We start from the raw sequence: 27,254 nt of genomic DNA, 5'->3' as shown, positions 1-27,254 counted from the left end.
CTCCCCCCTGCACCGCGCTGACCTGAGCCGGGAGCCCAATTTATTACAGGGAAACAAGGTCCCCAGGAGACCGAAGGAGCAGCAGTGTCACGCAGTGGAAGGAGTCCCAGCCTGGGCCACGCAGCACCTAGCAGGTGCCAAGCGTGCACAGGCAGCACCTTCAGGGGGGGGCTCCCAAGTGCTGCTGACTGAATGGGGACCCAGGTGAACGAGTGTGCCCTCCCACCGAAGCGGGAATGCCCTGATTCTACAGAGGGAGACAGAGGCACTGGGGGTCTAAGGATTTGCCTGGGGCCATGTGGGTAGTAAACGGTGAATCTGGGCTTTAAACATAATTCTCCTGATCCCAAACCCAGTAATTCTTGCCCATCAGAACATAAAAATCTCCGTCAAGGTCGATGCCACACCCTGCTCCAAGCTCTCTGCATTTCTCTCTACCTGTGGCTTCTCCTTAGCTGACTTAGACTGTGGTTTTTAACCCTGAACCTCACCTTGAAGGGCAGTCCTTGTTCCATAAAACCAGGCAGGTGAAGGGGGGAGGACAACTCACGCCAACGGCTGCCCCCTGGCCCTGGTGTGGTGGCTCTGTGTCCCCAGCAACCCTGAGCGGGGCCGGCCTCAAAGGAGGGGCAGGTGAAGAACTGGCAGCAGACAGCCCTCTGCAGGGACGCCAGGCCACATCGAAACAAGACCGAACTCCCGAAGCCCCGAGACGGGCCTTCGGGGGGCCGTGCAGGGTAACGTTGTGGCTTCCGGTTTATCGTGACGTTTCGCAAGTGCTGATCTTAATGGCTACCAATTAAGATGTTGGGTATTGAAGCAAGCGCAGTGACGCCTAACAGGTGGACAGGAGACACGTCCCTAACGGACGGCGCAGGCTGTTCCTCTTTTTCCACAACAGAATCACGAGTGCTTCAGCAGTAAAACGGAGTGTGGGGTCTCAGTAGAACATTCTGACAGTACAACTAGAGCAAAAACAACGTAACATGCCAACGAACCAGGAAATTGCTCCTCCTGGGGACGTCCCCTGACAGGGAAGGTGGCTGGCGCGGCGGCTGACCGTGCAGTATTGGGGAGCCCGCCCTGCCTCCGTCTCACCTGCAGGCCTCTGCCGTCGATTCCCTGCTGGCACAACAGCTGCCGGCGGCTCTCCTGGCACCCCTCCGTTCTCTGATGTTTGGCGAGAGTGGTGCCACTAGGGCCCAGCCCTGCCCTTGGGACCGAGTCCTCCCCTCGGGCCGGGCGCTCGCTGTCCTCCACCAGGCCTGGCGCGGACCCTCCGCTCACCCCATGCTGCCACGCCGCACCACCCCGGGTTCTGGCTGCACTGCGTGGCCCCACAGCCACAGCTCACCACGCCCTTCTGGGCCGTGGCCCCTGCCTCGATGCTCTCCCTCCTCGGGTGCACCGGGGAGCTTTTTCTCCTTGCTTGAGGCTCCAGGCAAATTTCTCCTTTTCCTGTGGACCTTTACTTCGATTTCCTTTTTTCCCCAGGGGTCACTCTTCCCACATCCCAGCACTTGCGCCTTTCTCTCCTGGATACTCTCCTGTGCTGCTGGGTCCATTTATATGTCCATAAACTCTCAGAATTTAGGATCAAAAGGACCCATTGAGGTGTCTAGTCCAATCCCTCTTTCTGTATGTCAAGGTCCTTTTTTTGTTCTCATGCTCCGGTAAGGGCTGGCCCGCCTCTGCTTACACAGCTCAGGTGACAGGGAGCTCACTCCCTTCAGAGTCCTGGAGAGCCAGGACTGAGAAAGGGCTTTTCTAGGTTAGGAGGAAATTTCCTCCCATGAGCCTCCCACTTGGCCACACCTCCAGGGCCTCTCAGAAGTCAGACTCCTTTTCCCTGGCCGGCTCTTGAGAGATCCAAGGGTAAAATCCCCAAGTTCCTGCCTCCAACCTTCCCCCTTGAATCTTTTAACATCCCTAGTTCCCTGAGTGATTCCCTTGTGCCGTAGTGTCAAGTCCCTGTGCCTTGTCTTCTTCCCTGGCTCCTCAGGGATCAGCAGTGGCCCTGCACCTCCTGGGGGTGTGTTTTGGGGCCCTCCCCTACCACTGACATGGAGTGGCCTCTGAATTTTCCTTACAGTGTGGCTCCCAGGATAAACTGTAATTTCCTGGGCATGGACAAATTGCTGCAAATTGGAGCAGAATCACTACCTCCTTCATTCTGGAAACTCTGTTTCTATTAATGTAGCCTGAGGGTGCATCAGTTTCTTTGGCAGCTATTTCATGCCATTACCTGACATTGAGTTGTTGGTTAGAACTCTCCTAGACCCCCCACCCTTCCAGAAGTGCTGCTGCTGGCCGTTCCCTAGGGCAGGATCGCACAATTCTCCCAGGCTTCTTACCTCTAATCCTCAAAACAAGTTGGCAAAGGATATACTAGTTAGGGCCCCCCCCCCCCCTTTAATTTTTAGGATAAAGAAATTGCAGAGGTTCTGACATTTGTCCACAGCCACACAGCCAGTTAGCCCTGAACCAAGGGGACTTGAGAGCCTGTGCCTCTCTCTGGGGCCCCGTCTGGGGTGCGCCGGGTGGGCTGCAGCGTTTGGAGAAGGGCAGCGACTCTGCTTTCCTTTCTCGGTCCCTGGGGGCTGCCCCCGAGACCACAGATGGCTGGGCTTGTCCCAAGAGTGCCATCAGAGAGAGAGGTGTGCCCCAGACTGCCCTGGCGTGTGTGCACGTTGTGGGTGGATATACAGAAATCGGAGAGACACAAATGGCCATCGTGTGAAAAAGGAGGGTGACTCCTTCCCGTCACTGCCTCTGGTTCAAGGTCTCCACCGAGCTGAACAGCAGTGAAGCAGCAAAAGCAAATTAGTTTAGCAAAGGAATGTAACTAGACACTTAAGCACCTCTGGTAGGTGTCGCAGAAGCACTGCTTTACAGCAGGGGAGAGCGTGGGTGGAGGCGTTTGTGGGACCAGGTAGTCTTTGAAAAAAAAAAAAAAAGCCCACGTGCTGCGCCTGGTTGGCAGTGGTCGAGGGTCCCGGCTGCCAGCTGCTGGCCTCGGTCGCCTCATCCCTGAAATGGAAACAACGGCACCACCTCGCTGGGATGCCGTGAGGCTTAAGCCACGTGAGGTGTCCGGAACAGCGGCAGGCACAGACAGACTCTTCCCCCAGTGCCAGCTGTTCCCGCGAGCGCGCCAACTGACACTGCTGCTTCTGGAGGTGAATCAGTCCATGTGACCCCACTCAGTGCCCCCCTGTGTGCCAGCCCTGGCCACCCGGGGGGGGGGTCTGAGGACCCAACACTGTAGCCACAAAGTTTCTCTTAAAGAAAAAAGAAATCCACGTCTTCCCAGACCGTTCCTGTGTACAAACTGACTTCCATATTTCAATTAGACTTCAGGATGCTGCTGTTGGCCAAACAACGGGCGAGCATGCTTGTCCCTGAGCATTAGCAAAGGGCAGGCGCCCTGCGGGATGCACACAGAGGTCCTGGGTGGCTCTCCACCCGGCTGGGCAGCCCCAGGCAGGCCCTGCCACCCTCCTGCGCTGTGCGGCCCAGCTGTACGATGGAGCCAAATGAAGAAAATCAACGGGAGACTGTTTCTTTGCAGGGGCAGCGGCACCATGTGCTAAAGTCACATCTTTTACTGTGATACGGGGCCCTCGGGGGGAGGGAAGGGGTTCTTTGGCTGAATTGGTGCCTACTTTGTGGTGGACGGTGTGCAAGGTACTTTCTAGCAACCATCTAACCACCTCCGGTGGCTGAGGCTTAGCCACGGGGGCGGGGGCGGGTTGGGGGGCACTGAGCAGGGCAGTCCTCTCCAAAGCCACTGGTTTCAACCTGCACAGCTGCAGGGTTCTCCGGTTGGAAGGTGGTGAAGAAGAACTCTGGTCCCCGTAACTCTGCAGTGTGACTGACACCCGCACAGAGCTGGGTATTTAAGAAAAAGGAAAAGCAGCGGCGCCCTTGTAGTGGATGTTCCCCACGGGATGTCTGAGACGCTGGGACCACAACAAAGACTCTGCTGAGGGAAAATAAGTGCCTGGAACTTTTCGTGTATTATTTCTTTTTTAAGTTCTAAAAACATCAGAAAAAGTGTTTATGTTGACAGTTGCACGTAAAAAAAACAAGAAAACCTGGTCTTCTAACTTAGAGAGAGCCACCTCCTAGACAGAAGGTTTTATGGTCAAAAGCCACGAGCACTCCTACCTGGTTTGCTCTTTCGAGGTCCGTCATGATCATTTCAATCTCATCAGCCCTGGGAAGGCGAGAGGGAGAGAGGACGTTAGTCACCAACAAGGCAGGCTCGGCGGTGGCCGGAAGGCCAGTGCGTCACAGCTTGGGACGCGGCAGGACGACCCGTGCGCACAGGCGAGGCCCGACCCACAACCTGCTACGAGGTGGGCCCCGGCCTCCTCTGCTCTTTACCCCCTCACATGTGGGGGTGCAGGGGCTGTGGCTCCAGGGGCTCCCAATCTCACGGGGGAGGTAGAGCCTGGGAGAGAGAAACCCCAGTGTGTCCTGCCAAGAGTCAGAATGGAGCTCTGGCCAGAGTGCTCTGGAAAAACAGATGGTGATAGACTGAGTCTCCTAGTGGAGGGAATCAGGGAAGACTTCAGAGGAAGTGATGTATGAACTGGGTTTTGAAGGCTAAGTAGAAGTTTGCCAGGCTGGGGAAAGGCTACTCTAGGAGAAGGAACAGCAAGCATGAAGGCACGTGGCAGTGGAGGCTCCAACAGCACTGAGAGAACAATGGGGGTACGGCCGGAGAGGAGGGGCGGGTGAGGATGGCAATGCAGGTTGGGGTCTCTAGCCTGCTCCGCAAACCTGAGCTAACTGAGCTGCTCATAAAAATGGACTTTCCAGGTTCTTATTTTTCTTCCTCTTTTGGAAGTACTTCCTTGAGTGAGCTGAAGGTGTATATACACTGTCGACACACTCTATCACCAGAGAAAGAGGAATGCTGAGAGTCTCTTGAAAAAGGCATGCCCGTTTCACAACGTCCAGGGTAGGCTGGAACAGGACTCCTGGGCAGATCACGGCTCCAGTTTTTGCGAGACGAGTCCTGGCAGATGGTCCCTGATAGGAGGTTACAGCTGAGACTGGCCGAGACCCACGGAAGGTTTTACTGCACCCGCGGAAAATGGAGACAAATGTTTCAGCCGCAGAGGCCCCTGCCGGGCTGTAGGGGCCACTCTGCTGCCGCCAGCTTTCAATCCCACCCTCACGCCACTGCCACTGTGCTCCAAGTCCCACTGCCTGCAGGCCCCCTGCCCAGCCCAGGCCTCCCCGTGGTCCGGGGCCTGCAGGTGCCCTCCGGCCATCAGCTCAACCCTCACTGGCCCTGCTCTGAAATAGTAGCCTGCTTTCACACTGGTCTGAGGAAAGTCTGAAAGAACGTGCAAAATGGCCTAGTTAAACGATGCTATTTTTAGGACGACTCCGTGAAGAAGGCAGTGTCTGCTGGTAACATAAATACCCGCAGGAGGCCCTGCAGAGCAGGGCTGGAGGCAGGAGGGCGGCAGGGCAGCTTCGGCTCCAAACCCCAGCCCTGCAGCTTTCAAAAGAAGACCTCTGAGCTCTCCCAGATCTAAAAGACTCCCTCATAAGCACAGAGGATAAAGGCATCACGGAAAGCTTGAGATTCTTAAATGTGATGCACGACTGCCAGCGTGGGGACAGGTATTGCTGCCGGAGGTTCGAGGGTTGGCTCTGCTAGGGCAAAAGGCAACTGGACGCTCAGGAACTGCTCTTAGGGCAAACTGCCACTTCTGGACACTTTGGAATTTCCCCCAGCTACACGTCTTTACAAAGTCCAGACGTCCATGGCAAGTGTGCCCTGCTAGGGGCGTCCCTCCCTCGCTTGCTCCCATGTCCTGAGAACATTTCCGGTCCTGGGCCGGGCCGTGGGTACAGCTGGCAGACGTGGTGCCCGCAGGGCTCGTCAGGGCCGCACCTTTAGAAGAGAAAGACGGCAACAGGAGGCTGCTGAGTACCTGAGATGAGGGTTAGTGGGGAAAAAGGGTTGGCGGGGTCTGCCTTCTCGTGAGCAGGCCAGGGAGCTGGCAGCAGAGCAGGGCGCAGGGCGGGCGACGGCCTGGGCTGGGTGAGCAGGGGACCCCAGGCGTGGGTGCGGGGTGGCTCCTACTCTCCTGCCAGGCCCTTGGCTTTTCGGCTGCACTTGCTGTTTCTTCATTCTTTCCTGCCGCCTTCTGGGAAGGCTCTTCAGTTTGATCTGGGGAGAGTTCAGCTGTACCTGTCCTGACGTGTCTCTCTTCTTTTCTTTTCCTTGGCTTGGTCATTCTACTTCTCATACCTGCTAGTTCCACTTGGTTTCATTTCCATTCCACCCTGCTTCTGCTTGGCATTGCTAATCATGCCCCTCGTTTCCCTGCGTGTACCTGTCCTGCTTATTTGGAGCTGCCTTCTGATCACACCCACCACGGGGTCTGGGGTCTGTCTTCCAGAGGACTGCGCTCTCTGGGGCCCACCTGTACACCTGGGCCCCTTGGCTGCTTGTTCCGGCAGTGCATGGGGAGGGGGGGCGCGGGGAAGAGGGACAGGTCCTATGTGTCTCAAGATGAATTTAAGAAAGGTGCTCAGTGGGTGTACAACACATACCCCGCACTTGTGGCTTTTTGTGTGCTGTCTTGCTCTCTGTGTTCATTCGCAGAGCGCTCTTCTCAGTTTTTGCTTGTCTCCCTTTTTTGCTGTGTCACCTTGCCGATCGGCTCTCTGCGGCGCTCCACAGCGTGTGGGTGAGCCTGCCTTCACAAGGAGGCCCCAGGACATGAATCCAGGGCCTTCCGTAAGGTAGACGGGAGCCCAACTGACTGAGCCACAGCTGCTTCCCTGTGCAATACATTTTTGCTGCGTGAAGGAAGGGGTGGGGATGGTCCCTGGCACTGAGGGCTAACACCCTCAGCTGTCCTTCCTCCAGGAAGTTCTTCTGGCCAGAGTTTCACCTTTAACTTCTTAGGAAGAAGCAGCATCAGGAGGAGGCAGTTTTGGGTGTAGTTCCCCAGTCCTGGGGGTGCAGAGTTGAAGGTGAGGAGCCGTGGCTGCCGGAGAGCCGCCTGCCCCGCTTTACCTGCTCTCACTCATGCCCGCTCCCTGCCTGGCTGTCTCCGGTGGCGAAGGGGCCAGGACTGGGGTCAGGCGTGCCAGGGCTGGAGAAGGGGGCGCTCCAAGAGGTCTGGCTTCACAACAAGCCGGGAGTGGCAAGGCTGGCGCCCTCAGGGGTTGGGAAGTGATGTTCCGGATCTTGGCAGGTGTAAAGGGCCTGGGCAAATGCGCACTCTGGCTTTCTTCTCTGATGCACGTTAGAATATCCGATATCCAGAAAACAATGCATCATCACCATCAGATTTCAAGTCACTTATAAAAAGTCAGTTACATTTAAACAGGAAGGTGCCTTCTCGGAAGTTTGAGGCAATCACTGGAAATGAATTTCAAGTTTTCCATCTTCTGGTCAGTTTAACTGCTGTTACTAAGCAACTGCTAAACTGGCCAAAATATTGAAAGTGATAACTTACCTTCCATTACAAGAGCAACGTCTCCTATTTCCAGAGCTTTCAAACCCTAAGGACAACACGGAGCTTTGCAGCTAGAAGGCAGGGTCATTCAACACCAGGTCTCATGGTGACAGCGGGGCCTGGGGGCTGCAGCTCCCGTTCACGAAGGGACCAGAAACAGAAGGAGACAGTGAAGGAGCCAGGGATACAGTCGGCAAGGGAAAAAACCCTTCAGGTTTTTATTTTAAAAGCCCTAAGGCTTGCTATTCACTTCTCGAGAGGGCTGATTTTTAAAGGGTCAGCAGGAGTTCCAGCGTGACTAGGGCTGTTGACACTGTGCACGGCCATGGCTCTCACCGTCTAATGAGAACGGGACCACGAGGCGGCGCGCTGCACGCTGGCGCTGGGCTCATCTTAGGTCACATCCGCCGCCGGGTCCTGACGATCCCCTCTCTCCAAACTGTGACCCCCACCAAGACAGAACCAGTCCTGTCAGACAGACTGCCCTCAGTGAGGAATGGGAAAATGCCCGGGGGAAACGACACACTGCCCCTCTAAATGTTATCTAACAAGTGCGGAAATGAATTAAATCGCACGAGCTCTCAGTGCGGGGCAACAATATTCCAAAGGTTTCTCCTCCTTTCCATCGTGAAGGCTTGACTCCCCACCTCAGTACCTGGAGACGGACATTAGTCTAAAATCACTTACTTTCCCAGGTCTATAATAACCGCACATATTGTTTGCTCAGCAAACTATTTATAATAAAAATTTAGTCCTCTCACCTTTTTATGGGCTGACAAAAAAGCTTTCACTGATCTATTAACCTGCACTGCATTATGCCCTGCTCTGACTTCAAGGAGCAGATAATTTCAGCTTGGCCTAGAATATGTAGTTCATTCAATCAGTTCCTACAGATCATTTCAGGGTATTCTCCGGTCTAACACACAATTTTTATGAGGAACTCTTAAAAGGACATGGTCAAGGTCAATGGACCTGAAATTATATCCCCGTTAGGAACTGTATTTAACTTTTGCCCTAGCCTCCCGAATTCTAACATATGGTGCCAGGAGAAGGTTTGTGCATATTTCAATACCCAAACAATCACACTGATATGGGGAGTTGTTAAAACAAAGTCTATCTTCAAGGAGTTGGAAAAACCATACAGAACATTTTCAAAGATCAGTGGCTCTTCTTGGATGAAAGTCAAAATCCAATAGTCTCAATACTAGAATGCAAAGCTCTTTGGCCTCAAAAGGAGAAACATCTAAAGACTAATTATCCCTGCTGCCCCCACCCCCCTTTTTAAGGAGGTTCCGGGGATTGAACCCGGGACCTTGTACACAGGAAGTAGGCGCTCAGCCACTGAGCTACGGCGGCTCCCCCTCCAGTGTGTTGAATAAAGCCAACTCTCCCCTCCACCCCGGATGCTGTGTTTGATGCCCTAACCTGTCAGCGGGGCGGATCGTCTTATGACGGTCTACACCCGGGTGGGCACTCACAGCACAAGGGGGCAGCGGAGGCAGAGCACAGGCCTCGCAGGTAGCAGGAGGCGGCGCAGAAAGGCACGACCCTGAGGAAGCCTTCCTGTGGGCTTGGGAGGCCCTGTGCCAAGTACTCCCCGCCCCATGTGGGCACACAAAGGGCTGGTCCACGGGGAGTGGATGAGCTCACAGCCTGAGGCTCGGTTCTCACCGAGAGGAAAGCTGGCCTGTGCGAGCCAGGGCGCCGTGACCTGCCCTGAGCAGCAGGGACATGGGCTGCTCGTGGGGACCCACGGAGCACTCACTAAGGGCCCCAAACGTCACAGGTGGTGAGTCAGCAAGGGCAGCGGCACCCGCCTTATGACAGTGCGGCGGAGTCTCCCCTGGCCACCCCGGGAGCTCAGTGTCTAAGTGCTGACTGTATGCGGGGTGGCCAGGGCAGGGCCCTCTGTCCCTGCCGGCAGGGAGGTGTGTGCGAGGGAGGTGAACAGAGACACAGGTGTGTGAGTACTGCGAGACCCCAGAGAAGGGGGCAGAGAGGACTCTGGTCGGCATAGCGGATGGGGAATACGAGTTTTGGGGGAAAAGTGCGGTGGGGCAGGGGGAGGCACAATCTTCCAGATGGAGAAGAAGAAAATCATCATACTAAGTTCCTTCAGCTTTTAAATTTGCATTTCTTTCAAGCCGAATAATCCATCTTTACACCACTGACTTAAAAAGGCAGCTTATCATTAAAAAATTTCCGAAATGGATAAGGGACAAATTTGGGATTTGGGTTTCATGGAGAGACCAAAACTGCTGTCATGGGAGTTACAATATATTTACTATTTTAGTCTTCCCTCATCTTTCTTCTTTTTGCAGAAATCTCTTGCCCATTCTTGCTTATTTTTCCACATGAACTTTAGACTCACTTTGCTGTTTGGCATTTATAAGCTGATGGAGGGAGAGGTGGTGCTGTCACAATACTGCCTCTTGGCTTACTCTGGAAGAGACTCTGTCATTCCACCGTGTTGTTTTTTCTTTTAAAAAAAGATTTATTCATTTATTTCTCCCCCTCCCTCCATTTTCTGCTCTGTGTCCATTCGCTGTGTGTTCTTCTATGTCTGCTTGTATTCTCATTAGGCAGCTCTGGGAACCAATCCTGGGGCCTTCTGGAGTGGGAAAGAGGTGATCATTCTCTTGTCCCACTTCAGCAACCTGGTCTGCTGCATCCTTCATTATTTCTCCTCTGTGTCTCTCTTTGTTGCGTCATCTTGCCGTGCCAGCTCTCCTGTGCAGGGCAGCTCTCTGAGTGGGCCAGCTCTCCTGCGCGGGGCAGCATTCCACGTGGGGCAGCACTCGCGTGGGCCAGCTCTCCATACGGGCCAGCTTGCCTACGCCAGGAGGCCCTGAGTATCGAACCCTGGACCTCCTATATGGTGGACGGGAGCTCAATTGCTTGAGCCACATCCGCTTCCCCACCATGTCCTCTTTTAAGACTGTCTTTGAAAGTTTCCTTCTTCTGGACCTTGTATACCTCCTCTTGGTTTTCCCAGATGTTTTACTGGTTTTGCTCTATTTCAGAGGTATCTTTTGTTGCAGGCTCTTTTCTAAGGGGTGGGCATCTTTCATCTCTAAGTTTTCAGGGGTGCTCGAGGGTTTTCCTGGCGCACTGCAGTCTCATGTGCCCACTTCTCACCCTCTTCTCGGGGCCCTCGCTTTGCTCGCTCGTGTGACTACATTCCTCCCTCCTGCCCAGCTTCACTGACAATGACGGGAGGGGGACCCTTGCTTGGGCCTGTCTCAATAATGTCCCTAGTGTTGCACCATTTAAACATGCTGATTTTTGGTTACTGATATATAGATCATGTTGTTGATACACAGATCTTGTTAATGAAATATCCCACTGTTCCTATTTTATTAAGACTCTTTAATAAAAGATGGATGGTGATTTCATTAAGTACCTTTTAGGCATTTATGGAGCCAATTAAATGTTTTTTTCTCTTCTGACCCGCTAAAATGGTAAATTATACTGGCAGTTATTTGCCCCATTTGGTTGTGGTGCATTATGCATTTAATGTGCTCCTGAATTCTATTTGCTAATATCTTATTTAGTAGATTTTCATAAATATTTATATACGAGATAGGCTTTTAGTTTCTTTTGTCCTCTTTGCCGAGTGGATTCATAAACATATTTTTTGGAGCACATCCTTCTCTGTCGACAGAGTGAGCTCCCACAGATTTGACAGCATTACTCTGAAAAAAAAATCTAACCCCACATCCCAGCTTGTCCAGTCCAAGGCGCTGCAGCCTGGGAGCCCAGCCCTGCGGCATTTTGATCCTGCCTCCCACCTTGGCCTGGGAGGGCCCTTTCTGGGGGGCCCTCTTCTACGTGGCTGGTCCTTCCCGCCACTGCACCCCAAGGGGGCTAGCGCTCAAAACCCACCTGCAGTACCTGTCTGTCTCGAGCATGTCTGCATATCCCACTCTCCCAGTCAGAGCCTCTCGTGCCCCAGCTGGCCCAGACTCCTGCAGGGAGCAGAGGCCACAGGATTCTAGAACAACCGCACGTAAACACCGAGGCTCCTTTTCCAGCCTTCCCATTTTTCAAGCCCTCTAGCCTTCCAAACAAAGAAGCCTCAAGTGTAGAACTGGTTCCTGCTCAGAGCCACTGTGCTGTGGCTTGGTCTTTGTTTCTGGCAGAAGAGTTTTTTTACAGTCTCTTGGGAACATGTCAATTGCCTTCTGTAGACCAATCAAAGAACGCTCTCGAGGTTTCTTTACTCCTGTTCTGTCACTTACCTGGAGGCCCTGGCCACTCCTGCTGTCCCCTCTGCTGAAATTTTCACAGTGGTCCCTGTCACCACCCAGGTCTTGGCTCAAGTGGCTTCCTGGAAGGGGCTCCCCAGTCCACTTCTCCAGTGCCCACCCTGTCTTATTTCTATTGCACTTACATCTCAAAGTATCTGGTTCATAATGATTACTCATTTATTCATGTCTTAATCCTGCGCACAGCAGCACCCACTAGACACTGGTGAACTCAATATGCAAAGCAACTACATCTATGCCACCTGAAGTCCACCACGCACTTGACTGGCAAGCCAAGGCTATTATTTTAAAGAGCAGGAAGCGTAGAACTAATTTTGCCAAAGTGTAAATATGATTTGTACAGAAAATTGTTTTTGTGGAAGGAAAATAGTTACTTCTTCTTACAATTTTTCAGAGCTTTGGAAAAACAAGGTGACAATTTCTGTAGAAAAAAAGCCTAGGAAGACCCTGAGCTCAGCTTCCCCTTGCCCAGGTGCCAGTGAGGGGCTCAGCAGACATGGGTTGACGTGGAGAGATGGGAAAGGAAGGAGGGGGAGATGTGCTCTTTGGTTAAAGGTTTTCTTGATAAGCCACATTTGTTTCATTTTCCACCAGGCTGTCCCTTTAAACTGCCTCTGCCTGGGAAGGAAAGGAGGAGGATGAAGCCACCTGGCATCCATCCAAACCCATGATCAAACACGTCAATTTGGAGTGGACCCCCCCATCGCACCCAGGCTCGGGTGGGGAGATGGGGGAAGAGCTTGACCCTTGGGGTGAATTCACCTTTAGAAACAGTGCCAAGAAAGACAGTTAAATGACAAGAAAAGATAGGCAGAACGTACCTCTGCCTATTCAGAAATTAACCATGCAATTGTCTTCTTTTGCATTGTCATATTAAATTTAAATGATAAAATACTAACAGAATCCATTTTAGGTAAGCCCCATCTTTCCAACCCCAAATGGGAAGAACATTTCCCTTCTTGTCCCACTATTTAGCTGATTTGTTTATCTGAATTAATTTAAATAAAACCCTCCTCTACTGGGGTAGCCTTCTAGTCCACACAGGGGTAGTTTTCCACTTGTGCCAAGCCCACAGGACAGTGGGAGCCCCCAGTGGGCTGGTCACTCAGCCCGGCACGGCCCTCGGTGTGAGCAAAACCAGCCTGTGACTGTCAGGCAGATTCAGTCATCTCCAGGCAGGGAGCTGGGGACAGGTGTGGCCAAAGACTTAGTTATGATGTTGCGTAATATGTTCTGTTCTGCTACTGAAACCACCCTGAGACTCCTGGGGTAAGCATCTGGATTAATCCTTGGACGCTTCCTGCCATTTTTCTGGAGTTCAAACAGCACTGCTCAACCAAAAACAATGCCTACTAGGTAGACAGGAAAGTCCTTTCCCCCCTTAAATCAAGTGCATGGGGCCAGAAGCATAGTGGAGACACTGGAGTTGTAAGTGGGAAAATCATGATCTAGAGAACCCAAAGAGGACAGCTGGTACACCAAATGAGGTTCAAATTCTCCGTCGCTTTTCAGTCAGTTGACCTTGGGCACCCCTTTGAGTTCATCAGTCGACTGTGTAGGAGGAACAATGCCACCTCTTTCAAAGAAACTAGCAGGAGGATAAGATAAGAACATGATGGAGCAGAAAGTTTTGTAAGCCACAAAGATCTATGTATATATTAACTATTATTGCTGTACGCTAAAATTCTGGGTCTTTCTCTTCTGGTTAGACCTAATTTTCAATTCCTGAGCATATTAGAAGGTAGCCACAACTACCTAACAAGTAATTTTTTGCCAACAAAATCAAACTTTTTACTCTGAGCAAACCTCTAGATTCAACTACAAATTTATAGGAATTTACAGGTTCCTGGTGCCTCCTGAAAACAGAAACAAAAACAGGGAAGTGGACTTGGTCCAGTGGTTAGGGCGTCCGTCTACCACATGGGAGGTCCACGGTTCAAACCCCGGGCCTCCCTGACGCTTGTGGAGCTGGCCCATGCGCAGTGCTGATGCATTCAAGGAGCGTAAAGAAACATATCCAACGACATTTGAGGATGCAACCAGCAAAATCCAGACTGGGAAACTCTTCATGACCAATAAATGGCAAGGAAAAGAAAAAGAAATGTAGGGGGGGAGATCTACAAAGAGACTTAGCAGGCACACTAACTGATTACAGTGTGCAGACCTTGGATCCTGATTTATACAAATTTTATGACATTTAGGGGCAACTATAAATTTAAACATCAACTAGATATATATTTGATAACCTTAAGAAATCATTTTTTGATGTGATAATAGTATTGTGACTATATTTAAAAAGAACCCTTATTATGAGAATATAGGGGCTAAAATGTTCATAAGATGAAATGACAGGATTCTGGAAGTACCTTCACGGTAAAAACGGAGAAGGGGGGCAGGTTAGGTCATTCCCAAATGGGGTTCATTGTACTACTCTGTCCTCTTTTGTATGTTTGAAATTTTCCACAATAGGAATTAAAACAACAAAAAAACTTACAAGGTAATATAAAGATGGCGATTGTCACAGTATTTTATATCCCTCCATCAATTGCCAACTCTAAAGATGTTAAACTGCTACTATTTCAGTTGCACAGAAATGAGGTGATAAACAGGATATCGAAACATTCGAGCAGAAGATGTGCATGCCTGGAAGATGTGGCCACTGGGAAAGAAAGCAGGATTTGAAGCTGGATGTTCTGCACGAGAAGTCCAGCTCTGCCCCAACTCAGTACTTTGCTAACTTGAGTCAAGACAGTTAACCTCTCAGAGTGTCAATTTATTCACTCAAAGAAGAGGAGAAAATGCAAGGAAAGGACCAAAAAAAGCTCCTCTCTGTAAGAAGAATGTGGTTTAAAAATCATATGTGTGTATATATATATGAAGAGAACTTGAGAACAGAGGACTGGAAAAGAATAAATTCTGGAGGGGACACGAAAGCCACACCCTTCATCAAGTCAGGAAAGGGGGTTCTCACGCTGAGCTGCCTCTGCTTAGGAAGTGGAGAGAACAGGCCGGAGAGTACTGCTCACGGCCCCCTCGCGGCCCACCTACCCACCCTTCACTGCGTGCCTCTGGGAGACGGGGCACCAGGGGCACGGGGGCAGACACAGGTGCCGCTAACGCAGCCCCGGCCCCCTGGGAGCTCACACAGACCATTCCAGCGACTCCGGGGGCCGAGAGCACCACCAGCAGGGCCGTGTGGGCCTGGGGGAGGGGGGCGGGGCATCTCCTGTTTCTGTACAGATGGCACAGAAACCATCTGCTTGGAAGGGCTGCTGTTACGCCACCTGTAAATATTCTGTTTTCAAAGTCCCCTTCACCTATTTCATGTGAAAATGTGTCAGCAAATCTTTCTAGTCGTTGGAGTGCTACTTGTCCAGTCTGAGCATTCTTTCTTTCATAACCACCTTTCAGATTTTGTTTCCCTTTCTGTTTACTTGGCCTGTATAAATCCCGCCTACAGCCAACAGGTGCTGGCCAAGCCATTGATGGCTCGAGAAAACTCATTTGATTACTGGCATAGCAGCTGCTTCTCTCACCCACCTCCTGCACAGAGGATGTGCCATGAATGAGACCCACTGACTCAGAAAACAAAAAAAAACAAGACAAAACACAAACTGCTTGGGTTTCACAGGTGAGGAAACTGAGGCCCAGTGAGGCCAGTATGAGCTCAAGGTCACAGCGGGCAGCCGGTTTAGGAGAAGAACCCTGCTTTTACTCTGAAACATAAGGGATTCTAATTACCCCCTTTCTCTCCTAAGTACCACTTGGTAGGAACTGTTAAGAAAAGGTTTGGTGACAGAGAAGCTGAAACTAAGAATAAAAAAAGATTCCCAACTACATGCTAGCTATTACTCTCAGCTTTCTCCCCCTCTTTGCCCCCATCCCAAAGTCCATGGCACAAAGACTTCCCCCCACCCATCTCCCAGGCAAGGGCTGTTCTCTGTCTCCACCCACCCCCTGGGGCCACACAACAACTCCGGGCTTGAAATCTACTTCTACCTTGCCTCCACCTGTAGTCCCCCAACAAATGAAATGCTTGGCTTACCTGTGGCTTCAGAGTCCCTCATGGTATCTGTCCATAACTCCCGCCCCCCTGGCTGCCCTGCACTTAGGCCGGCTGGCGCTTTCCGACGCCCCGCGGCGGCTGGGAAGTGAAACCTGTCTACCGGGGCAGGGGAGGCTGCAGCACCTTCTCAGGAAAACCAGCATCCTTCCTCTTCCTCTCCCTGGCACCGAAAGTCTGCATTTCTGCAGCATAAGTGCCTTTTTTAGGGCAACTTGAGGATGAATAATTCAGTGGTTCCTATTCTACTTGTGAAGTGTTAGACAAACAATCCAGATGGGGCCAGACTTGCTGGCCCCACGAAGACCGTCCCTTCCCTTCGTTCTGACATCATCGTGCTTGGCCATGAATCTTTAAGAACACCCTCCATCCTGTCTGATCACTAAAACACCACAAAGGAAGTTCACAATCCTCAGACATAGGGAAAAAATAGAAAGGTTAATTGCAACATAAAGCTTTTCCTTGTCGCCAAGCAAACAGTATATCAAGAGTATCACGGTAATACTTGGCCTCTTAAAAAATCCTATGTCTGGGATGTTTTGGTCATACTGGGTTACTGAACGGTGTAGCTTTTTTATTCAAATCCAAGTCTTAGAAGGATCTGCTCAATTTTGAGCCTTCTCTAATTCCACTGAGTGCCAGCCCTGTAACTCCTGGAGCCTTTTTGAATCTGTATCTGTATTGCAGCCAAGTGGAATTCTTTTTGGAGGAAGGTGTGATGAAAATTTTAAGTTCTAAACAAAAACAACCTTCCTGATTTTACTATAGAATTCATTTTGGAAGGGATTCTTATTGGACAAGCCAAACTCTCTCTTACTTGTTGGTGGGCAGGTAACTTCAGTTGGTATACTCTCTAGCTCTGTCCAGGAGGAAGAGGCATATATCAAATTACTGGCTGGAGAGCTCAGCTATGCTTTTGATCATCGATGTAAAATGTTGTCGTAATTCCAGACAGGAAATTGGGTTCAGTCACTTTTCAAATGACAGGGTTGGACACTTACCAGGTTTAACCCTTACAGAAGACCCTGGACACCCAGTTGATGAATTTCTGAATTTAGTAAATGTTAAAAAAGCACCGAGACTGTTCAATTAAAACAAGGTGATCCTAAGGATGTCTCTGTCTAGATATGTCACCCCTTGGGATCTACCAAAATAGCTAAATTTTTGGGAAAAATTCCCCCAATACACTAGGGAATAATGGAGTCCTACCATTAGTTGATAATCCTGCTTAGCAGGAGCTCGCTGCTTTGTGAAAGCAGAAAATCACTGGAACAATCCAAAGAACTTAGAAGCATTCACTGGCAGAAATTTGTAGGTTCACAATGTTCTACAAAAGACTGGGTCTCCTGTGTGGTGAGGTGGCCAACGTGCAGTGCTGATGTGTGCAAGGAGCGCCGTGCCACGCTGGGGTGTCCCCCGTGTAGGAGAACCACATGCGCAAAGAGTGCGCCCTGCAAGGAGAGTTGCCTCGCACGAACAAAGTGCAGCCTGCCCAGGAGTGGTGCCGCACACATGGAGAACTGATGCAGCAAGAAGACGCAACAAAAAGAGACACAGATTCCTGGTGCCGCTGACAAGAACACAAGCGGAACAGAACACACAGCGAATGCACAGAGAGCAGACAATGCAGGGGAAGGGAGAAATAAATAAAAAATAAATCTTAAAAAAAAAAAAGATTGGGTCTCACTGCCTAGGGAAGTGGCAAGGGTAATGTGTTGGAGATAATTCACTGCTCTACTAGACATTTCATGTACGTACAGGATGGTGTAAGAGAATTTAAAATAAATACAGTTTGAAAAGATTCCAGAATGAGAAATAACTGAGATTTTGGTAGTGGAACAGGGAAATGGCTCAATGGTTCTGTAGCTGGAACTGAATTTCAGCAGCAAGAAGGAAGCCGGGCAGAGCAGGGCTGGACCAGGCTGGAAGGCTCACAAGGACATCTGGGTTGGCAATTAAGCTTTACTGTCAATTTTCCTTAAATAGATCATGAAAGTTATAACAGGGATGCTAGAACAGCGGGGGGGGGGGGGGGGGGGGGGGGGAGGGGGGTGAATGGGGGGAGAGTGTCAATAACTAGCGAGGAACTTGCAGAGGTACATCAGTAAATGTAATCAGGTGCAAGTTCCCAATAAAAATGAAACACGTATCAGAAGAAAACCCAAAATTTAACAAAATTCAGTAGAAATACACCAAGTAAAAATGCAGAGGTTGACTAAAATTTTTTTTTAAGGCAAAGGTTTTAAAGGTAAGACTTTCAACCACATTAACCAATATTATAGTTTGCATAATGATGTTAAGGAGAAATAAGTGACACTAAAAGGCATGGCAAATAATAAAAATATACCCAGCTTGAACTTGTTTTAAATAATAAAGCAAGACAATCTATAAAACATGTAAAACCAAAATGGAAAGAAATGCAATATATAGAAGTATAGGGAAGCGGACTTGGCCCAGTGGTCAGGGCGTCCGTCTACCACATGGGAGGCCCGCGGTTCAAACCCTGGGCCTCCTTGACCCGTGTGGAGCTGGCCCATGCGCACTGCTGATGTGCGCAAGGAGTGCCGTGCCACGCAGGGGTGTCCCCGTGTAGGGGAGCCCCACACGCAAGGAGTGCACCCCGTAAGGAGAATTGCTCAGCGTGAAAGAAATTTCAGCCTGCCCAGGAATGGCACCGCACACACGCAGAGCTGACACAGCAAGATGACACAACAAAAAGAGACACATTCCCGTGCCGTTGACAACAGCAGAAGTGGACAAAAAGAACACGCAGCAAATGGGCACAGAAAACAGACAACTGGGGTGGGGGAGGGGGGAAGGGGAGAGAAATAAATAAAATAAAATAAATCTTAAAAAAAAAAAGCATTCTCCTGAAATCTAAAATATATATATATATAAGTATAATCCTACTAGGAAACTTATTATACCACGGGAGAGTATGAGAACTCAAAGAAATAAATAATAAATTCCTTGTACAAATGATGGAGCCAGAATTAGCAGATATGTTAAGAATAGTAAATGGGAAAACTAGGAAATACTTGAACACTATATTCACCCATACACATTAATATGCTCTGTCTCTATGTAAAATTGCTTCCCTCCAAAACTGATTAATTTAAAAGGAGGAAAAAAAAAATCACTGGAGTACCTGGTTAACGTGAAAAGGGGCATGTACTTAAAACTAAGAGCCTCCATTGTTCTCCAGAGAGAAATCAAGAGTGCTCCTTTTGAAAACAGGAATGAAAGAAGAGGATCGGGTGCTCTGACTGTCACAAAAGGGGACAAATTCACTGCTTGTAGGCAATATGGTCACATGCTCACAGAAGCCAAGAGCGTCACCTGAACTGAGTGGTGAGAACGCCGAGGTCAGCCAAGTCCCATGGTTTCTGGTAAAGACAAGAAAACAAACTCCCACATACCAGTAACAAATACTTAGGAGAGCAAATAAAAGATTTATCTCATCTACAATAGGTATATAAATACTAAACATGTGGGAATTAAACACTGCACTGCGGAGCCTGGTGAAACTGCCCGTGAAATATGAATATGGGCAACACTGCATATGTAAGACTGTCTTTGAAACTCAACAAATGCCTATTAATGTTACAAGATGTTATTATCAGGCAAAACAAACAAACAAAACCACACGATCCTAAGGGGAAGAAACGAGACACAAAGTACTACATATCATATGGTTCCATTTATATAAAACGTAAATAAGATCAATTTATAAAGATGGAATTTGATTAGAGGTTATGTAGGGCCAGGGAAGGATGGAGGGATTGAGAGGGGACTGCTAAGGGGTGTGGTTTTTTTTTTTTTTTTGGAATAATGAAATTGTTCTAAAATGTTTTCTGATGATGAATGCACAACACTGTGACTATACTAAAAGCCACTGATTGTACAATTTGGATGGACTGTATGCTATGTGACTATGTCTCAGTAAAACTGCTAAAAAAATAATGTGGCAGTTTTTCTATTGTAATTCAATAGAAAATTGAATTACAAAATGCTTAGTGGCAAAGAAAGCTAAAGATGACATTTCTTAATTGCAGTTGCATTAACTATAAATAATTTATCTCCCAAGTTAATTTATAAGACTTGATAAAAACAATCAGATGAATAGAAAAATTGGGTGGACAAAATGTCAAAGGGATTTTTTTTAAACAAACAAAAATAACAGTAAACTGGTTGTACAAGATATTAAGACAGAAAACATAGTGCCATTTACCAAAACAGTATGGTGCTTACTAGAACAAAAAATTAGATGAGTGGAATGAAACTCCAGATGGAAATCCAGAGATTGATAACAATTATTTAGGCTTCATTTGTGAAATATTAAATATGGGAGGAAGGAATGATCGAAATTATTGGGCAAATTGGGAGTTAATATGAAGGCTAGCAAACACAAACATACCTTACTCCATAAACTATTATCAATTGCAAACAGGTTAAAGATACAATAAATCACTAAAAAAATCACAAGAAAATGGATTGACAAGGAAAGACCATTTCTGTTACGCAAACCACGTTAGAAATTATTAATGATAAGTTGATGGAATCTATTGTGGATATAGATGAGTCATTTCTGGACAATGAAAATCATGAAGACTCAGAGAAAAGCAACTGATAGGCTAAAGTAATGAACAATGTGAGGGATTAGTTAAAATCCAGAATACATGTAGAATTATCACCCAGTTCCCACTGTACCCATGTTCATGGGATATAAGCAAACACATAGAGTAAATAAGCTGATGGGAAAATGCTGAGCTTAGAGCTAACAAATATAAAATTCAAACTCTGTGAGGTTCCACCTAGCGTGGCAGAGAGAATGGCAGCGACTGCGGCAGGCCCCCCCCTTTTCTGGCTCTGGCGCCCAAGGTCTGAGGTGGGCAGGTGCTGGGCTGTGGGAAGAGGGAATGGGCAGTAGAAGGAGCTGCTGCCCCTGTAAGTGGGTTTGCTCCTTTCAAAACATGCCTTAAAACGGCATCTCTTTCGCCCTAGAAATCTTTCTTTCTGCAAAGCATTTTAAGGAAATATTTCTCTAGGTAAAAATTATTTATGAGAAACTGAAAATAACTGAATGCCTGTAAAACCAACAATGGGTAAGTAAGTGCTAATTCATCAAGAGATGAAAATAAAATTTTGTCACCAAAATGACAAATCAGCAGATGAGTAGGTGCTGCTAAAATTATATGAAGTAATGTCAAGCCAAAAGAACAAAATAGAAAGCAGTGTACCATGTGACGCCCTGGGGGAGGGCGTACTGTCACCGTACGTGCCCTGCTGTGACCCCCCCGTCTCGCAGTCACTCACCCCCAAAGCATATGCAGCCCAAGGGGCTCTCGATGACGGAACTGTTTATGCAGTGACAATGCTCACATGTCAGACTTATTTTTTACTGTAAAGATGACCAATTATGTCGGAGCAAACACTGAAGTCCACCTAGCGGTGGTGGTAGGAAGCCAGCCTGCAGGGTGTCGGAGATGTTAACAAGACGGCAGTGCCTCTTGAGGGGCCAGGGAGCTGGAAGCACTTTCCGCCTGGTAACTCACCCGGGGCCAGGAGACTAACTTGTCCAACATCACGCTCCTCAGTGGAAGGTAGAAGCCACCAGGGCACATTCTACCTTCTTTCCTCGGGGTTTGGACTGTTCAGTTAAATATATGGCACAGAATTGCAACGTGTTTTAAAGACAGACATTCAAGAAGATGGTTAAAGTGCATGGTTGTGTTCTTTTTTTTTTTTTTTTAATATAAAACTTGGTGACTATGAGCTACAGAGAGATGGCTAACTAAAAACAAGAGCTCTCTCCTGCTGGCTAATGGCCTGGAGGGAGCCAGTCTGTTTAATCAGTAGGAGGCTACAGAAAGGACTAAATAGGCTCGAATTCAATCTGATATTCTCTGATATTCAGAATTCGTAGGAGGCTGCAGCAAAAGGGCTCTCTCTCAGCCCTGCCCGCCACATCTCCTTCCAGAGATGTTTAATGCCTTTACAAGCAAACGAGCATGTGTTTTCCCCTTTTGCACATGGGTCTGCATTTTGCTTTTTTCACTTAATCACATGTATAAAGAGCTTTCCAGACCAGGAAACATAAGGATCTTCCTCTTTCATTTTTCTAGAAGTGATTTCGGAGTTATGAAAGAGCACAGGTGGACTTACCAAAGCTAAGCATGGCTTCTGGAACACCAGCAGCAGGACTTGGCGGGTCCTCAGCAGTCCCAGCCCCGATCAGACCCCCATGGCTCTGGGAACACTCTGGACACTCAAGGGTCTCTGAGTGAACCCTGCCAGCTTTGCCCCAACAACCCGCTGCTTATGCCCTGAGAACGATGAACCAGAAAACCCTTAGTCAGGCTCTTACACTTGGCATCGGGACTTGCAGGGGGAGTCAGTGACCAGAAGGACAGAGCTTCCCAGAGCCACTGTGCTGGGCAGTCACCGAGCAGGGAGGGGCGTGACTGTGGTGGTCCCAGCCACAGCCATCATCCAAGGTGTCTCGTGTCCCTTTTTTTTTACTTTTAAGATACGCTAATATTCCAAGAAACCTGCTCTTTCTACCTTTAAGTAAGGAGCGGATTATCGGGTGGGGTGACTTGTTGGGGTGTCAGCTGGGGTGTCGTGGATGACTCAGACCTACTGAAGCCTTGCTGAGTGCTTGCTCGGCTAGCCCCCTGGGACCCAGACATGAGCCCTGGAGCTCAGCTCTGCTGAGGCAGATGGGCCCAGTAGATGTCCACGTTGAAAGTACATGATGGGGCTGGTCCCTGCTGAGGCAAGCACGGGAGCCAGGGGGCCAGGGACGAGGGGCTCCAGCATGCCCCCGCTGTACTGTCCTTTCCGAGTTATTTGGACACCTCTTTCCCTAAGCCAAAAATCAGTGACCAAACAAGAACACCTGAATCAGTTTTCTAGACTCCATGAGTTGGGCTCGCTGGGGGCCCTGGGAGCTGCGAAGTCCCCCTCTCTGGGTGTGGCCCAGGTCCCTGCATTTTTAACCTAATACTCAAAGGGATCCCGCTCAAGATTAGGAGTCACTGAGCTGCCGGGTGAGGGGCAATCTACCTAATTACGAAGCTTAGGGAGCTGGGGCCACAGCCAGGAGAACTCATCATTTTAAACATCACTAAAAGGGACAGACGTGTTTAGCCTCCACCATGCATCATAGATCCTTGCCCCCAGAGGACGCTCAACACTGCCCACACTTTATGATCTAAACGTATTAGGAGAGTTCGCCATTATTGCAAAGACTTCGTATGCGGGGGCCGGTCTAATATTTCCTTGCATTTAAGTAAATCTAGGAGTAAATGCCCATTTTATAAGACAAATAGCAGTTATGAGCACGCATGGGTTCAATTTAATAAACGTACAGAGCAGAGCCCCACGTGAGGGGCTTTTACGCTTCCTTTTCAACCACGTGGCTTTCCCTGACTGCTCGGAGCAACTCCCTTCCCCTGCATTCTCTGCTCCTTCTTTAACTTCTTCCACGTCTTCCTAGCACTTAACTCTACCTGATCCTTTATTATATGGCAACCTGTTCATTGGCTTAGGGACTGCCTTCAGCCGGCAGGGACTTTGTTTCCTCCATTCTAGGAACATGTTTGGAGCACCTAGCAGGCCCTTTTCTAGCCCCTGGGGATACAGCAGTGAATAAAACAACAAGACTCATGGAGCTTATGTTCTTGGGCATAATGGGAGATTAGCAAAAAAGGAAATAGGTGGCATATCATAAAGCGATAAATGTTCTGGACGAAAATATAGGTGGGAGAGAGGACAGATTGCCAGAGGGAAACAGATGGTGATTTGAAATAGGCTCTCTCTGGGGAGGAACCTGCGGAGGGGAGGAGAAAGTGTTTCGGCACACGGTACTGTAACGAAACATACCTGGTGCTCCCGAAGGCCAGTACAGAGGGAGGAAGAAGGTGGCCAGTCTGATGGGGGAGGCAGGGCAGATTGCACAGCGAGCGGGAGGCTGCTGTAAGAATTCTGAGGAGGCATTCTGGGGTTCTGCGAGGGCGACACAGTCCAACTTTCAATGTGAAAGGACCACCCTGGCTGCTGGGTTGAGAACTGACTCTGGCAGGCCAAGGGAGAAGCTGAGAGACCAGGTTTGATGGGAAGGATCAGAAGCTTAGTGTGGCCCACATAAAGCTCGGATGCTTGGTAAGGAGAGAGGCTGAGTCTGGCAGTGAGGATGAGAGGTCTCGGCTGGAGACACAAATTTGGGAGTTATCAGCATATAGATGGAATTTAAAGTTATGGGAATTGAGTGGACCACCTAGAGAGTGAGAAAGCAGAGAAGTCTGAAGAGCCGAGGCCCCTGAGGCACTGCGGTACCACCAGGGCCAGGAACACTGTCTAGCACACAGCAGGCATTCAAAGGACACTTGCTGAATAAATGAGTTTTCAAACGAACCCTTGTCATAAGTGGTACTGCCTTCATTTTTTCCCCCCTTTTTTCTTTAGGAGGTACTGCGGATTGAACCCAGGATCTCGTACGTGGGAAGCAGGTACTCAACCACTTGAACTATATCCATTCCCCTGCCTTCATTTTTATGAAAGAAAAACATGTCCTTTAGCTCAGAATGGAGATATATCTATGGCTTCAGTTCATTATCAAAGTCAGCCACAGATTTTTGCTGGGGCTAGCTCTTTTACTATGGTTTACTAAATGCATGCCCTGTTATATGTTAATGGAATAACCTGAACCTTCTAAGAGGTGATAATACTGATAGCAGATACTCAGAGGACAGATTACTCCAGTGGGAAACTGGTTCAGTGAGACAAGTTGGGAAGATATTGAAGTACTGGGGCCAAGAGAGGAACAGAGTCAAAATTATCCCAGTGACAGTGGAAATTAAGAAGGGAGGAATTCAGAATATTTTAAGGAGGTAAAGGGTAGAAGTAATTGGGGTAGAACAAAAGGAATCAGAAAGTACCTTTAGTTTCTGGAATAGAGGAAGACTATGCTTGCCTGGGGTGGGTTATGGAAAGGAGGGACTGTCTGCAGGGAAGAAGGAAGTTATGGAGAATAATTTCACTTGTGTTTGAGAAGCCTATGGTAGAACCATCTAGAAAGGAGTTGAAAGCATAGAGCTTTTGAAGCGTGTTAAACTTATCCTTGTTGGTTTGTCAGGGCTCTTTATATATACTATCCCTTTCTCTGATATTTTCTCACAAATATTTTTCTAGTTCCTTTACTTTTTAATTAGTTTACACCTGAAAGCTTTGAATTTTCCTTTTTGCTTTCTACCTTTGGCAAGATGCTTAGAAAGACCTTTTCCATTCTCACATTCTGTAAATATCCACCTAAAATTTCTTAGTGTTTTTTTTTTCCTTTAAATATTTAAAACAGCTAGAATTGATTTTACATGAGGCCCAGTTCTAATTCTATTTCCCCAAAACAGTTAACTGATTTTCCTGGCCTCACTCGTTGAAAACTCCATCCATTTCTAACTTATTTAAACTCAAGCAATCTTTATATACAACTTTTTTTCTTATTTTAAAACTTTCAAAAAATTCAGAAAACTCCCAGAAGAAAATAACAATCAACCATGTCAACACACAGAATTAACCAGTTAACACGTTCTTTTCCCATTATTAATAACACATTCTGGAGTTCTACTTCTGTGTTGGCTTTCCCAAGAGACTGGAAAATACCCAGTAATCTATATATTCTGTAAATCCTAGAAATTATGAAGCTTTCTAAATGGTGGACAGAATGCAAAAGTATTTCAAAGGGAAAAGAGTCAAACAGACACAAAAAATAAATGAAAAGGTAAAAAACAGATGATGCCCCGTAACATTTCAAAAATCCACTCTGCTTTTGTGTTCCAAGTTGTCTTGATAACATTCCAAACACTAGATCATGTGAATTTTTTTCCTCCTCATTCCTCTAGTTTACCTTTAGGGCAACTCAAGGGCCCAGGTACAGTCATTTGGGGGTTAATTCCCACTGATGGTGAGGGGCCCGGAAGCATTAAACCTCGGGAGAGTCGCAGCCGCAGCTGGGCTACAGGAGCGAGGCTACCAAGTCCTGCGTTAAAAATTCATACGCAGGCTCGCCTCAGAACCCGGGCTGAAAGGCGCGCTGGCGGGGAAATATGACACACCCCGCTGTCTTTCTGGCAATTGGAGACATTCCTCAACAAACAGCACCTCAGGAAGAGAATGGAAGGGCCAACAAGCCGTGAAGGAGATCAATGCGTTCAATTAGCTAGCTCGCTCTCCCTTTCCGCCAGGAAACTTTTCATTCCTCAGGCTCCTTCCCAAAAGTTCTTTCGCCGACCTCACGGAACAAGAGCCGCTGAGAGCCTTGCTGGGGCCCAGCTGCTTGGCACCTCCCTCAATTTGTTTTACTCCAAGCCCGGAGCCCCTAATTCTCGGGGCCAGATGGAGCCGGCGCTCTCCCGACTGACCTCCGTCTCGCGCCAGTCCTGGGAGGACCACACTCGACACGGCGACTTGCTCCCGCTTTTAAAGAAGGGGCCGCCGTAGACGTGGCGTTTAGATTTTAGCAGACAATTGACTGGGTGGCCATTAACTGCCGGAGCTGATGTTCAGGGACCCATTTATTAAAGCATCAACAGGGAAGCGGACTTGGCCCAGTGGTTAGGGCGTCCGTCTACCACGTGGGAGGTCCGCGGTTCAAACCCCGGGCCTCCTGACCCGTGTGCAGCTGGCCCATGCGCAGTGCTGGTGCGTGCAAGGAGTGCCGTGCCACGCAGGGGTGTCCCCACATAGGGGAGCCCCCTGCGCAAGGAGTGCGCCTCGTAAGGAGAACCACCCAGCGCGAAAGACACTGCAGCCTGCCCAGGAATGGCGCCACACACACGGAGAGCTGACGCAGCAAGATGATGCAACAAAAAGAAACACAGATTCCTGTGCCGCTGACAAGGATAGAGGCGGTCACAGAAGAACACACAGCGAGTGGACACAGAGAGCAGACAACTGGGGGAGGGGGGAAGGGAAGATAAATAAATAAATGAATCTTAAAAAAAAGAAATTAAGGCATTAACAGCCCTGTAATGGTTGGAACTTGGTACTTTCTGCGCCTGCATTGGCAGCCCCCGAAAGGGAACTAATGAAGATGTTTAAAATTAAGAGCTCCTCAGGAGGAGGACATCACGCTCGGCAGTGTGCACGCTCACGCCGACGGCCTCAGCACGTTAATCTGAATCAAAAAGCATGTCCTGCAACGCCAACGTACTGATTTCCACAAGTCCAATGTGGAAAAAGTTGGATTCTTCAGGTTCGGAGAGCTGAACGCAGGGGAAGGAGGGGTCAGGAGGGGTCAAGAATGACACCTTCCAGCCCTTGCGGCACATGGCAGAGGCACCACTGGGGTGTGCAGACACCGTGCCCGGCACTTTACGTTTTACCTTTGACAAAACCAGGGTTCAAGGACATTCCTTGCCCGGGTTA

General features: G+C 48.9%; 1 protein-coding gene across 7 annotated transcripts in view; it reads right to left on the bottom strand.

Annotated features, from left to right (window-relative positions):
• CUX1 (cut like homeobox 1) overlaps positions 1-27,254 on the bottom strand; it is a 336,617-nt gene that overhangs the window by 78,005 nt on the left and 231,358 nt on the right. For all 7 annotated transcript variants that reach the window (XM_058285907.2, XM_058285909.2, XM_058285904.2 and 4 more), the window contains exon 9: positions 4,171-4,219. In XM_058285907.2, coding sequence (XP_058141890.1) covers positions 4,171-4,219 — 49 coding nt within the window. The remainder of the gene's footprint in view (positions 1-4,170; positions 4,220-27,254) is intronic.

This window comes from Dasypus novemcinctus, chromosome 23 (assembly GCF_030445035.2).
Source record: "Dasypus novemcinctus isolate mDasNov1 chromosome 23, mDasNov1.1.hap2, whole genome shotgun sequence".
Taxonomy (NCBI): Eukaryota; Metazoa; Chordata; class Mammalia; order Cingulata; family Dasypodidae; genus Dasypus; species Dasypus novemcinctus.
The sequence above is the reverse complement of the archived record's forward strand: the minus strand, read 5'-3'. Positions and strand labels throughout refer to the sequence as shown.